The sequence below is a fragment of the Stegodyphus dumicola genome, chromosome 9, assembly GCF_044657685.1.
Source record: "Stegodyphus dumicola isolate Sdum_Otavi_A_Nest chromosome 9, ASM4465768v1".
In the NCBI taxonomy this organism is placed as follows: domain Eukaryota; kingdom Metazoa; phylum Arthropoda; class Arachnida; order Araneae; family Eresidae; genus Stegodyphus; species Stegodyphus dumicola.
The window spans coordinates 145,861,293-145,876,503 of record NC_140776.1 but is presented as its reverse complement, the minus strand read 5'-3'; the positions used below and the strand labels follow the sequence as shown (position 1 = coordinate 145,876,503).

The window sequence follows — 15,211 nt, the reverse complement described above, 5'->3', positions numbered from 1 at the left end:
TAACGAAGTCAGTAGAACTTCCACTTTAAATACTGATCTTCCTTCATTTGCATTTAACCACGATTCTAAAAACACACTCTGACCGGAAATTGGTAAGCTGAAATTAGAAGAGATAGGAAAGTAATTTTAACTAAACATAACAGTTAACAACTTAGGACAAACCTTACAATATATATAATTTTAATACAGGTAGCCCACCTACAACACGGCATACTGTAACATGATTTGGTTACAACACAATTCATAAATTGCGAGAACCCTCCTACAACACGGTTTTCCTATAACACGATAAGAAAATTGCCCAAGCAATCCAAAGAAATTTAATGAACTCTGCAACATTTTTCCATATATGCAAAGCAACCACATAATCATTTAATACATAAGAATTCCTTGTTTCATAAGTTCTGCCAGTTGTCTTCCTAGATCCGGTAACCGTAAGAACAAATGTCCTCAGATGACCAGTATGAAAAAATGTCCACAGATAACAATGAAGAAACCTCATTATTGCAGAAGGTAAACAACATGAGGTCACAATATGTGCTCTAAAATGCACAGCCTGCATGTTTAGCTTCCAAAATTCGAATCTTCGTCTCCCTGGTCTGAAACCAAAAGTGTCTCATATTGTTGGTCAGCAATATGTGTTGAGCTATGGTGTGTCAAAGAATAACTTTTCCGTCCTTATGACATTAAGTTTCAGTCGTCAGGCATGTCCAATAAAGATAAAAAAACAACGTTTAAGAGGAAATTCATTTCTTTAGAAGTACAGACACAAATTTTGGACCGTCTTTTAAAAGGAGAAAAGGCATCTCACATTGGGAAAAGTTTTAATTGGAATGAAGAAACAGTCCGGACTATTAAGGAAAATGAAAAAGAAATAAGAAGTGCACTTGCTGCAGGATCTTCGACATCCGCAAAACGTGCAGTTCGCGTGTAGTCCAGGGGGAGGCGCCAAAATTGGGAAGATGGAAAAGGCACTCAGCATTTGGATTGATGATAGCTGTCAAAAAAGAATTTCGTTAGATGGTAATATCATTAAACAAAAAGCACTCAAAATTTTCAAGCACCTGAAAGAACATGGAGAACCTTCTGCCAACTTAGATTTTCTGGTGAGTAAAGATTGGTTCAAAAATTTCAAAAAGCATTTTGCAATTCATAGCATAAGAATTCAAGGAGAATCTGCATTGGCTGATTATGAAGCTGCTAGGACTTTTCCTGAAAAATTTCAAAATATTATAGAAGAACAAGGATACACAACAGTTCAAATTTTCGATGCCGACAAAACTGATGAAACTTTGATGGAACAAAAATGCCCAGTAAAACCTTTATATCAAAAAAAGGAAAAAACTGAATCCTGATTTAAAGTGTCTAAAAATTGTCTAATGCTATTTTTGTACAGTATGACTTTGGACTTTATAACAAAACCCTTGTTAGTTTATAGATCTTTAAATCCTTGTGCACTTAGAGGCGTAAATAAAAACAACTTACCGGTTATACTGGAAAGCAAATCCAAGAGCTTGGATAGCTGGGAATATAATTAAAGATTGGTTTTTAAATTGTTTTGTGTCAGATGCTGAAAGTTATTTGAGATTCAAAGGGCTTATTACTATTAGATAACGCTCAATGTCACCCACAAGATTTGAATCATCCCAATGTCAAAATACTGTTCCTACCATCTAACATTACTTCGTTACTCCAACCATTGGATCAAGTTATTATTTATACCTTTAAAACATATTACATAAGAAGAGCATTACAGTAGATTTTAGACATAACCGATTCAAAATCGATTAATGTAATGGAAGCTTGGAAGACATTTTCAATTAAGAAATGAATCAACATTGTATCTTTGTTGCTGAAAGAATTGAAAGAATCAATGTTAAACGCTTGTTAGAAGATAGGCCCTCTTCAGTTGAACTAGAAAACATGCGTAAATCATCAGAAAATGTAATTGAATCATATAGAGTTCATACTAAAACTTGCTAAATCAATCCGAGGCAAAGGTTTTGTGAACATGGCTATTGAGGACCTTCAAGATTTATTAGCGGAAGAAGAAATTGATGAAGATGTGATAGAAATGGCATTCAAAGCTGTAAATCAGATCGATTCTGAGAACACTACCACTGATGAAGATTGTGAAGTTAATAATTTAACATTAAAAAACATTTAAAGAAGGCCTATGCTTAGCTGAAAATCTCGAGTTATTTTTCTTGAGTACAGACCCTTCTGCTGAAATAAGCCGAAAATTCAAAAGGGAGCTGCAAAACTGTCTGGCTCTATATCGAGAAATGTAAAATGACCTGGTAAGAACTAGTAAGCAAAATAAAATTTCAGATGTTTTAAAGAGGGAAGAAAATGCCAGAACTTTAAATGAAGAAAGAAATTCTGAAAGTGAAAGTGATCTTATTCCACTTAAAAAAAACGTTCTCTGTTGATTCCTGAGCAATGACAACAAAGAAATTTATTAAACTAAAGTTGCGTTAAATTAAAATATGTAATATTTTTTGTTTTGTGTTGTACATACATATATATTTTTAATAAAAATGAAGTTGTTTATGTATAATCAAAAAAAAAATATTTGTTTTTAATAAGTTTTTGAAATGTAACCCCCCTTTTTTATACTGCCTCTGGGTCCCATACAACATGGTTTCACACAACACGGCATTTTCTAGGAACCTATCTTCCATGTTATACGAGGGTTACCTGTATTTTAATTTCACAAAAGTTCATTCAGAATTCACATAATTGAGTTTGCTCTTGTTTTTTGAGGTTTACAATAGGACTATCAATTTTATTTTCATTATGAAAATTAATTGATTATTTTATTCAGTAACATTTTCTCCTTCTTTTTATAGACATATAGTGATAGTTTCATCTTTAGCCTTTTTAAGCCCTTTTGAAGTTTTTTTTTTTTTTTTTTTTTTTTTTTTTAATTATGTAAATTTTGTACTATAGGGAATTATGTATATTTTGTACGAGAACATATGGGGAAAAGGAGTGAATTTAATCAGACAATTAAATTAAGTATGTAAAGGAAATTGGATAATTTAAAGTGGTTTAAAGTCTCAGAAGCATTAAATGAAGGTGATTAATAAATTTTTTTTTATTGTTTAGGTTTTATTCAATACAAAATTCCTTTTTTATGGTTTTCTTCTTTGAAATGTAATTTTTGTTTTAAATTTGCCATTTTTTTTATTTGTGTTTTACTATTTTAACTTGTTTCATGGTAATAATAGGTTGGCCTTCAAATATTTATGTATAAATATATGTATAAATAAATATTTTTCATATAGAGTTTTTAAATTTATTTAATTTTTTTTTAAAATTATGCTGCAAATTGCACAAATTTCTGATTTTCGCTTTCTTCTTGCTTTTAAAAACTCTTATATATATTTCATGTATTCATGTATATATAAGGGTTGTTCAAGTGAAAGTAGTACTACAGTCAGTTTGAGAAATGGTCTAATGATATTAATATAAATTAATATACAAAAGAAAAACAAGTAATACAGACATAATGGATAGGTTGGAGAAAGTCACCTTGTAGGTTGAAACAAGTGTCCCAGTGCTCAATGGACAATGGACACCCTCGGTGAAGAAGCTTCGAGGTTGGTTGTGGAGCCAATTTTCAACGGCAGCTTGGACCTCATCATCGGCAAATCACCATCTCTTCAGAGATTTCTTAAGTGAACCGAAAATGGGATAGTCACATGGCGAGAGGTCTGGGCTGTAAGGGGGATGTTCGAGTACCTCCCTGCGCATTTGCCATGACAATGTTTACCATGCCACAGCCATAGGAGGATGAGCATTATCATTCAAAATGATAACTCTGCATGACAACATGCCCCGTCGGCAATTCTTGATATTCTGTCTCACTTTCTGCAATTTGGCACAATATGTGGCAACAGTGACGTCGTTCCTGTAGGTTGCCATTCCAACAGTAGTGGGCCATCGACATCAAAGAAGTATATTAACATGACTTAAGGTCTAGTGGATGTGTGAGCCTTCTTTAGGCATGGGCTAAGTTTTGCCATTCCATGCTCGTACTTTTGATGGCTGGATCAAAGTGATGGCGCCATGTTTCAGCTGTGGCAATGATCCTTGAAAGGAGCTGGTTCCCCATTTTGTAGTACCACATAAGATGTTGCATGGAAACAGAATGCAATGAATGTTCTGCTCCTCTACCAAATGTTTTGGCACCCACTGTGCACGAAACCTCTCAGTGTTGCAACTTTCATGCAGTATTGTGTGCACAGTTCCTATGCTCAAACACATTTCCTCCGCTATTTCTAGAGTGATGATTCACCGATTCATTTTCATGAGATGGTTCACATCTGCAACTGCTTCCTCGGTAATCACCACATGTACTTGACTAGGTGGCGGACTGTCATCAGTACTGCTTCTCCCACTATGAAAATCTCTATATCATAGGAATACTAATCTGCATTTCATACATTCCACACCATACACATTTTGCATTCAACAATATATTTCAAAACCACTCACATTTTAAGCTGTTAAAAATTGCACAACCATGCAAATGACACCATTTGGAGGAATCCATAATGCGAACGATGAATTTTAATGTTCGTTGGCATTATGGATTGTGAACGATGCCTTTATACACTATCACAGACGCATCTGGTGGGATCTGACGATATCGCAGGCATTCCCAGCACTCTGTGCCCTCTATAGGGGTATGCACAGTCATCTTTCTATTCAAATGGCAGCTTCATTTAACCCATGATTTATACAAAGGGATGCTTATTTGTGATTTTAATGTTTTGTTTATATCTCAAATAAGAAAAGGTTTACATAAAGCAATGCTTATTCATAATTCATAAAATTTGCTTATCTATTTAAAGAATTTGTTTTTATTTAGAGATTATAAATTAAACTTTTGACTTTTTTATCAATATTTGTCATGAGCATTATTAAGTAAATGGAAGACACACAAGTTTTATCATACAAAAATTAAAAAGGCTAGAAAGTTTTAAGCAAAACTCAACTTTTAGAATGTGTTAATAAAGCTAACATGCATATAATCAAGCAAAATTATACGAGAGATGTCAGTGAAAAAAAGCTGATATTCTGTGCATATAAATCAGTAGACACTAGATTGTAAAACTGATGTCACTGAAAAGCTGATATTTCAGAACTTTTCTAAATGCACATCACATTTCACCCACCTTGTCTAATCACTGGATCATGCCATATACATGTGGCATTTTTTATACAGTATTTAATCAAGTACCATTATTTATTGTTGCAGATACTATGATCTTGATGGTCATGATCATGATGCCCCCCCCAAAAAAAGGGGGGAAGAAAGGGGGGAAAATGAAAGAAAGATCGGACACATACAATATGGACAATAGTATTTTTTTTTTAAATTTAATTATGAACACTTTATGACTTAATGCACATGAGTGAGACTTTACAATATAAAAGATGGCAAGCATGTACTGTGAATATCCTGTGTAATTTACAAGTTATCCTGTGTAACCTGAATGAGACTTCTAAACAATTTAATTTACAAAGGGTTGCAGGCATGTATATCTATAGCTATACAACACTTACAGCAAGTTCATGATTCAATTTTTCAACTTCAGATAAATTTTCTGTTGAAGAGCCTTCTTCAGGAGGAGAAGAATAAAACACACTAGCTCCAACTATAGAACCACCATCCCTCGTTCTTCCCCCATTAAGATTAACACCTGCTGCACACCATATCTGCAATACGAAAAAATTAACAAAAATTACTTACAATAAAAATTAGACAACTATGTCTCCAATTAAGTAGTCTAAAACACAAATATTTTGCTTGAAAAATATGATATAACTTTTGGGAAAGGGGTGCAAAAGAGATATCAATATTAAAAAATTACTTCCCATGTTTAGCAATTTCACACCATAACTTTTCTTATATGAATATGTAGAAATGCAAAGAAATATTTTTTTTAAAAAGTTACATTAAAATACATATAGCATTAAATATGCCAAAATTGAAATCTTAATTATTTATGGTAACTTTATCAATACAATTCTGAGTAAAGTGAATTAGAATTGCATATATACTAAAAAATTTTTTTAATTAAATAAAAAATATAATGCAATAATACAAGCTGAAAGGAATAATGACCACACAATGATAATCTTTTTATTGCTGTGGCTTAGCCTCATAACATAATTCCAATTTAAATAAAAATATTTAAAAAATCTGCATAATGATATTCAGTATCTTCTTTTTGATGGAAATTCTATTCTGATTACTTCACAAAAATGTTTAAATTTACAGACTTTTTCATCAAAATATCCTCTCACAGGAAAAAAGAAAAATTCCACCTTTCACTTCTTGATCAAAAGTTTCTTTTGATTCATGAAATTCAAATCATTTTCTAATAAAAACACTTTCAAGACCACACAAATCCAGTTTTAAATTTTCTCATTATACTGTGACATAATCTGCATAAACGACACCTGATTCGCTCCAGACTATAAAATTAAAAATATATCAAGCATACATACATTGATTTGATAATCTTTCCTTGCATTTCATTTAACAAACTGAATATTTTCATTAAATCACTAACAATGCTGCTGAAAACTACATAGATAACCCTTCTTACAATTTGAAAATGTTCTCTTAAATTAAATCATAAGTAATGATTCACTCATTTCAGATCATAATGCAACTCCATAACTAAAATTCTTATTTCTTTTAATCTAATTGTCACTTAATATCATTTAACTTCTTCCAAAGGGATTTGTTGTAAGTAGAAAGTCAAACTAGACTTTCTACTTAGAAGCTAGATCACTTTCTACAAAATGTTTTGGCAGCTTAATAACTTACATAGTAAATTTAATTATTTCAGTTTTCTATGAAGACAAAATCGCCAAATCATCTTTCTAACTGCAAAACCCAAAGTCAAATTACATTTTTCTAATATGGCTTTGGCAGAATGTTACTTATTTATTTATTTATTTTTTTTTTAATTATATGGAATCACTTAAGAGCTGTTAAGGAATCCTGGTTAAGAAATGCTGCTATTAAATTAGTGATGCCAATTAATGATCTAGGGTTTGCATGTAGTAGTAAGTCTTTTTTCCCCTTTTTGTCCCCTGCAACTAAGTTAATAAAATTTATTATTATTGTCAAAATTTTATAATATATATATATTCATACTTTTAACTATCTTCATACAAAAATGATTTGAAATAATACCGCAATAATCTTGAAATAATCAACATTTATGAATTCAGAAAATATTCCTAATATTTACTAAACATACTGAATTACCCAAGCTCCAACATAATTGCCTCTTGAGGGTAATACAAAAGTTAGCCATTATGCTGTATGGAATAACCTCTGTAAAGTCACAAATGTTTTTAAAATGTAAATGAGCAAAAGGACCAGTAAACAAAGTGCTCCTCAAATGTTTAAGAACTATAGTTCTTAAAACTTATACACTTAGTTCTTAAAACAATAGCCTTTCACAGTTTCCTCCTTCACAAAAAAAAAAAAAAAAAAAAAAAAAAGGCAACATAAATCAACCTGTTCTTTCATACAAAATGGTATATAAAATATAAAAATATCTTAAAATTTGGATTTAGGTTTATTGTGAAAGATTTATTACAAATGATATAAATAATTTTAAAAACACACATACAGTTGTACTTTTATTTAGCCTACCTTCATGCCTGGCTCCTTGTCCATCAAAGGCCTGCAATAAACAGGAATAGGAACAGGAAAACTAGGATCAAACGTTATAGAGCTTTTAGATTCCATTTCACCATTGCTTTTACCATCACCAATGCCATGAATTGGAAGACTCCAACCATAAGCTTGCATGCGGCCATCCTCTTTCTTGACATGAGCTCGGACTTTCTTGTATTGCTCTTTTCTTTCCCTGGCACGTTGTTGCTGAAGGCGTTCCGATGCTCTAAAATTGAAATCAAATAAATATAACTAAATCAATATCCATTTGTATCATGAAGAATATTACATTTAACACTACAGCAAATCATATACTTTATAACATAACATCCACACATAAATAAAATACACTTAAATTACACACAATTTTCACAATATAACAAAAATGTAATGCAAAATTTGAGTCATTTTTTAATATAAGAAGCAACTGCACAAGTTCAAATGCTATCATTAATCAAAAACTAATGTTAGTATTCAAATATAATGTTTCAGTTTTTGGCAAGCTACAGTTAGTATTTTGAAAATGAATCCAAATAATTTATTGGCATAAATTAAAACTGTAATTACATAATAGTTTGTAAGTGCAATATAAAGTTGTGACACACATGCAAGAAAATTTTCATTGTTTTTGAGTGTGTAAAATTCATGCATTAATAGAGTCATAAATCAATTAATGGGGGAAAACAATTTATTTATATTATTATTGTATTATTCAAGAATACAAACAAGATGCACAACAATAAAAAAAGCTAAAACACGCAGGCTACATATTAAGTCAATAAAAGAAAACATTATATCACAAAAGCTCGAGCTGAAAATTAAAATATTCACACAAATATGAATAAAACTACAGATATCACATAAAGCAAATCACAGGGATTTTATCCTACATGCACACATATAATGCAGCTGTTTCCACTGAACTCAGACAGTAAGGTTCAGAGGAATTTTTGTTTTTTTTATGCTTCAATAAAACTCACAAATCGCTATCAAGGAAATCAACACTTTTTCCTTTCTCTCCCAACCTAGTCTTCCGCAATGCATCCAGAGTGGGACTAACATGAACAGTGGGTGAATTGAACAGCATTCCTGAAGATGTTGGAGATTTTCTGATCATCTTCTCTGAAGAACTACTTGAGCTAAACAAACTACTGAAACTGGAAAAATAAATAAAGAATTCAATAACATATCAGAGTTAGAAACAAAAAGATATATATAAGTATATATATATACACAAACAAAAAGAAAAATATATAAGTACATACACACACATTTGTACTCGTACATAACGTATAGTGCCAAAAAAAAAAAAAAAGATACATGATATATTTAAATTCTGAAGGCACGGAATTTTTGCAAGTTATTATGTACTGACAATGACAGATTAAACAAAATATTTGAGAGGCAATACTCTAAAATCTTGAAATCGTATTGGCCCAAATAAAAGACAGTATTTATAACCGAAAAATTTAGTGAAACTTATTAGTATTCAGACCAATTAATTTTTTTCTATCTTTGCTTTTTCTTTCTTCCTCTCTCTCTCTCTCTTTTTCCCCCCTTTTGCAAGGTGGCTGCAATTTTCCCTCTGCTTCCAGTTAAAAATCTTTAATTTTTGTTCCTTCAAGACTGAAAACTTTCACCTAGAGATATCTCCATACTCTGAACTCACGCTGAGCTAACAGCTAACAACAATAACTACTGACAGCAGATGCTCTTTCCAGCCTTATATAGTTTTTACCCAGCCGCCGATATATTTCTAGTACTTTCTACTTCTCGAAATTACTGAAAGGCAATATGAGGGTTGAATCATGGTTACAGCTAATATAGTGATCAATAAAATTTATTCAATTTATTGGCAATTTCTCGCCAAATTATTTCTTGCCGATATTATTATTTGGCGATTTCTCACCAAATTTGACGACAAAAAATATTTGCCAAATAGTTGCTAACTTGGCAATATCTCACCAAATTACCGAAATACCCATTTACTCAATGTTAAATGGTTTGCCCCTGTATTCTTATTTCTGGCATAACTTGTCTCTCTTAGATTTTCATGTTACATTACACACTTATCACTCAATTTATATGGTACTCATTTTACACGGTTTAAAAATTAACAGATTTCAAAAACTTGGTAAAAATGTACATTTGGGTGCATATACACACTTAGATATATTTGAAGTCATTTTTGAATCTCATTTCTTTGGTAACACAGGTGGACAACAAGGATGGGGATTTCCCATGTTGTAAAAGGGGAATCCCCGTAGTATGTATATGTATTTCACAATAGTAAAACTATTTGGTTCATGTGAACTAGTGCAGTAAGCAGCTTACTTAATGTATAACAATTTTTTTTTTTACTTGATTTCAATTTATTACAGCAAAAGTAAAACTTATTCATTTTTAACTACATATTTGAAAGTTTACTGGTAAGTTTTCTACACTTATATTTTTTGTGGCATTTTTATAATTTATGTAAATTTTTATAATGCCAAAAGATTTGAAAAAAAATTAAATAAAAAGAAAAGTTATTTCTTTAGAAACAAAAATTAAAATATTAGATCATCTACATAATAGAAAAAGAGTAACAGATGTTGCTAAATTTTACTCCATGAATGAAGCCACAATAAGGACAGTTAGAAAAAAATGAAGACTCTATTAGAAAATGTGTAGCAGCTAGAACTTGCAGCAGTAAGAGCACAATTTCATATGCATTAGTGATATGGATAGAAGACCAAAATCAAAAATGGATTCCAGTTGATACTAATGCTATTACAAATAAGACTTTAAAGATTTATAAAGCACTTAAGAATCTGACACTGTCGACTTCGTCAGAAAAAAAATTGGTCTCTTTTTCTGCAAATCATGGTTGGTTTGAGAGATTTAAACAAAGATCATTCCATAATCTAAGATTGAAAGATGAAAGTGCATTTGCTGATTCGGATGCAACACATCAGTATCCAGCAAAGTTTTCAGAAATCATTGCCGCCAACTTCTACACTCCTGATCAGATCTTCAATGCTGATGAGTCCGGGTTGTTCTGAAACAATATACCTGAAAGAACCTATTTAGCTAAAACTTCCAAATCAGCTAGTGGTCATAAGGTAGCGAAAAGTTCGTATAAAAATTCTTTTCTATTGCAATGCTTCAGGCAATTATATAATGAAACCACTGGTTATTAACAAATCAAAACCACCACACTCATTTAAAGGAATAATCATAAACAACCTTCTCGTTTATTGGATGGCTCATAAGAAAGCATGGTCACTGCCATGTCGTTCAATCAATGGTTTCATAACATGTTTGTCTCAGATATAAAAAATTATTTAAGTAAAAAGGATTTGCCTTTTAAGGCTCTTCTATTACTTGATAATGTACCTGGTCATTCTCAAGATTTACAACATGAAAATGTAGGAGTTGTCTTTTTACCAAAAAGTACAACTTCCTTATTACAGCCATTAGATCAAGGAATAATCTCGACTTTTAAGGCATTGTATATCAAACAAACCATCAGGTATATTTTAGAACAAATTGAGAATGATGAATATCTTCTTGTTATGGATGCTTGGAAGAAATTTATAATCTTAGATTGTGTTAAGCATGTTGGACTGTCATACACTCAGATTAAACAATCAACACTCAACGTATGCTGGAAAGCAATATGGCCAGATGCTGCTAAAGATGAGAGTGATAGATTACCATTAGAGCATGAATATTCTCAGATCACTAATTGGCCCAAACTATAAGTGGAGAAGGTTTTAGGGATTTAGCTCAGGCAGATATAGTGATTCATGAAACAAATAAACATGATGAAGACAAATGATTCTGATGAAGAGCAATCTGAACCAGTTGCATTCACAGCAAGAGTCCTCAGCCTAGGACTTTAAGAGAAAAAAATCAGGTAATCATTTTTTACAATATGACACGAATGCTGAACGAGCTCTCCAATTCCAACGGGAGCTTAGTAAGTGCTTAAATCAATATGATATACAAAGATTTAGGGGGGAAAACCCTAGGCAATTGTTAATTACGGATTTCACTACAAAATTTTGTTGATCTGAGATCTTCTCTAATTCGTCAACCATTGAAGCAGAATCTTATCAAGAATGCTCAAGTGATGAAAGTGACATCACACTAATAAAGAAGAAAAGACTAATAGTTCATGAAGACAGTGATTTAACTTACAATATTTTTTGAATGATCTTATATTTTCCTAATGTAAAATAAATTAAATATGTACTTCTATTACCTACATATATTTGTTATTTTATGAAGTAAAACGAATATTTATTTTAAGATGTCTTACTTTTATTTTATGTAAACAAATAAATAACTAAATTATGCCCATTTAGTGTGTTTTTCGTTTTACACGGTTAATCGAAGATTAACCATTATGTTTTACATAGCAAAATCCAAGATTCGATTTACACGGTTTTGTGTAGAACCTTTCTTCCTTGTAAATCGAGGGATAGGGAGGAGTACAAAAGAAATACAGCAATTTCACATATAATTACACTAAAATCATCTATCTACTTACAAAATTCATAACAATATTAAAGGAGTTGTGCAATGCACTGAGAATCATAATCATAATAAGGGGACAGCCCGAATCCTCCAGGCCTGCACAGGCCGGTCGTATGATCCAAAAAGTGGGACTGGCCAGAAAATGAACTGAGAACATCAGAGCTTAGGTCAGGTATCTAAATACTATTTCTTTCAAATATCCGTGACTAAAATGTCTTTCCGTTTTCTATGAAGATTATAAATTCAAAGTCAGTACTAGACAAATAATGGAGAAAACTGGTGTAATGTTATGTAAACGGTACACAAAAAAAAAAAAAAAAAAAAAAAAAAAAAAAAAAAAAAAATTTTTTTTTTTTTTTTTTTTTTAAAGATATAAAAATCACCATCTGTTAAGCACAGGTTTCATTAAGCAGTAGGTAAGAAATATAACCACAGAAAATTAAAGAGTGTAAATGCAATCTCTACACATACGTAATAGAGGAGAATTATCACAGCTACTGTTTATTACATTATATCAATTAATACGGTTCACTTTATTCCCTGTTGTACAGCAACTTAACAAATCATAAATTTACTGATGAAAATTGGCAAATAATCTTTAATACTTAATCATACCTTATACATAGCATATAAATAATACAATAAAGAATGCACACTTACAGTATGTATATATTACAGTTAAAATTACTTCAATAAATTTATGAAGAAAAACTAAATCCAAACAGTACTGAATTATCATTTCCCTTCTTTAAAAATCTTAATTTGAAAATTGATAATACGTATTTTCATAGCTCTATACAGATTACAAATCCAGATTCCATTACAAATGTATAAATCACATAAATGTCCATTGAAAATTTATTTCTAAAACTTTTCATGAAATGGAAATGTAAACTATAAATGTAAAATCAAACTTCAGCCAGTAAATAAATTTATTCAGAAAAAGTCAAATCACAGTTTACAGTACACTAACTTCACTTAATATGGGATAGCCAAAATCACTTCTTCAGTCAGTAAACAAAACTATTTTAACTTAAGTGTCACTTTCATCTGATGCAGATGTCAAATGTCTCTTGTTAGAGTCAAATACGAGCCTTTCGAACTTAGAGTACAGTTGGGAAAGTCAGTAAATAGTTTACAGACTGCTGTGAGATAACCAAAAATTTGCCATAAATAGTTTTCAAAAGATATATAGGTAACACAACTATAATTCATACTAAATCAGTGAACAATGTCATTGATAACTATTCACTTGGCAGTATGAAAATGGCTACTGAGTGGGAAGAATGTACATTAAAGGAGTAGTGAAGCATGATGCATAGAAGGGTGAATGTAACTAATACATCATCTTTATTTATGTTATAGCTTTGGACTGCATTACTATTAATTATTTATGACACTTGTTTTTTATTTATCTTATATATAATATGATTCTAATGCAAAATGTATTAATACTTAACTAGATATTCTAAATTTTATGTTCACTGGCTAATTTTGTAATTTGCTTATGCTTTTATATTTGCTTGTTTTTATACTGAGAAAATACTGGGTAGGGAAGGAAAGCTTTCATTTAACAAGGTACTTTTTTTAAATGTGATGAAAATAAAATCAATAATTAATGCACATAGTGCAGTACAAATAAATAATGTACTATTTATTAATGTTAAATACAATTTTAGCATAACTTAGCTAAACCAACTTACAATTTTCTGATGGAAGACTGATTTTTCCTCTGGTCAGAGGATGGATCATTTCTGGATGCCCTTATCATTTCAGTCCACCGAACAGCTTCTTGGAGTTCCATTAATTTTTCTTTATATTGATTTCTTTCCATTAAAACACGAGCCATCTCTACTCTAGTAAAACGCTTTCTTTGTGCTAATGGAATGTCTTCCTAAAACACAAATATCCTATGCTTAAATTATGCTCTGCCAATTCACATCAAGAAACAATTATTTTTGCCCATGATTAATTTCTTCTATCATTAAATAGTAATTCAAAACAAATTTACAATCATGAATCAACCATGTATTTCAGTTGTTACTTGAAAACCTTTTTTTCATAATAAATAATACAAACAGAAAGTGCTTTTTGCTAATTAAAATACAAGATTTTATATGCTGTTATGGCAACCTAATTTTTTTATAAAAACGTGGCTAAACTATGGATTAATAACTTGTGCAATAATTATATTATAAATAACAGAGCATACAATACCTTATGTAGTTTATTTTTCTAACCTGTGAATGGGCTGGCAATGAACCAGGACTTAATGATATTTGAAACTGCATTAAAAATAAAATTTTAAGAAAAAGTTATTTCCCAAATGACAATGTACATTAACCCTTTGACAGGCAGTGGGATGCCAGGCATCCCACCTTTTTTATCGGTTTTTATGTCCCAGATGAAAGCTGCAAAATTTCATTTAAAATACATACAATTATGCCTTTTAGTTTCCTAAATGTATAACAGATGACAATACTAGTATTCATTCATGGAGATAATGTAAAATAAAAATTCTTTGCAGGTCTAATTAAGCAGTTTTTTTTTTTTTTTCTTTTCTTTTCTTATGCAATTTAAATCGTCTGAACAACAACTTTTGGCGTTAGAATGAATATTTTTATCTGAAAGTTTCCTTTTCTAATACAAATTATTATTTGAATTCATTTAGGTTAATTAAAAATGGTTGAAATTAAAAGGTGGGACAAATACGTTTCACCGTGCATGTATGAATCGCTGCTACTAGATGGCAGCACCGTTCAATTTCTTTTTTAATTCAAGTATCATGTTCATTCTATATACTGATAATGCAAATTTATATTTTTTTTATAAATTGCAGTAATGTTAAAACATGAAAAATATTTAGTATTTTTCTGAAAGAAATGAAAATATAACTCTGTAACATGAAATGTCATTGAATACTGAATGGATATGTGAGCATTATTCACCATAGAAAAATATCCTAAGCAGAGG

General features: G+C 30.8%; 1 protein-coding gene across 5 annotated transcripts in view; it reads right to left on the bottom strand.

Moving 5' to 3' along the window:
- The window catches only part of LOC118200252 (C-Jun-amino-terminal kinase-interacting protein 4-like), a 104,215-nt gene that overhangs the window by 42,197 nt on the left and 46,807 nt on the right, over nucleotides 1–15,211 (bottom strand). For all 5 annotated transcript variants that reach the window (XM_085824204.1, XM_085824206.1, XM_085824207.1 and 2 more), the window contains 4 exons: nucleotides 13,942–14,132; nucleotides 8,695–8,871; nucleotides 7,691–7,940; nucleotides 5,578–5,730 (listed from right to left, as the gene is read on the bottom strand). In XM_085824204.1, coding sequence (XP_085680330.1) covers nucleotides 5,578–5,730; nucleotides 7,691–7,940; nucleotides 8,695–8,871; nucleotides 13,942–14,132 — 771 coding nt within the window. The remainder of the gene's footprint in view (nucleotides 1–5,577; nucleotides 5,731–7,690; nucleotides 7,941–8,694; nucleotides 8,872–13,941; nucleotides 14,133–15,211) is intronic.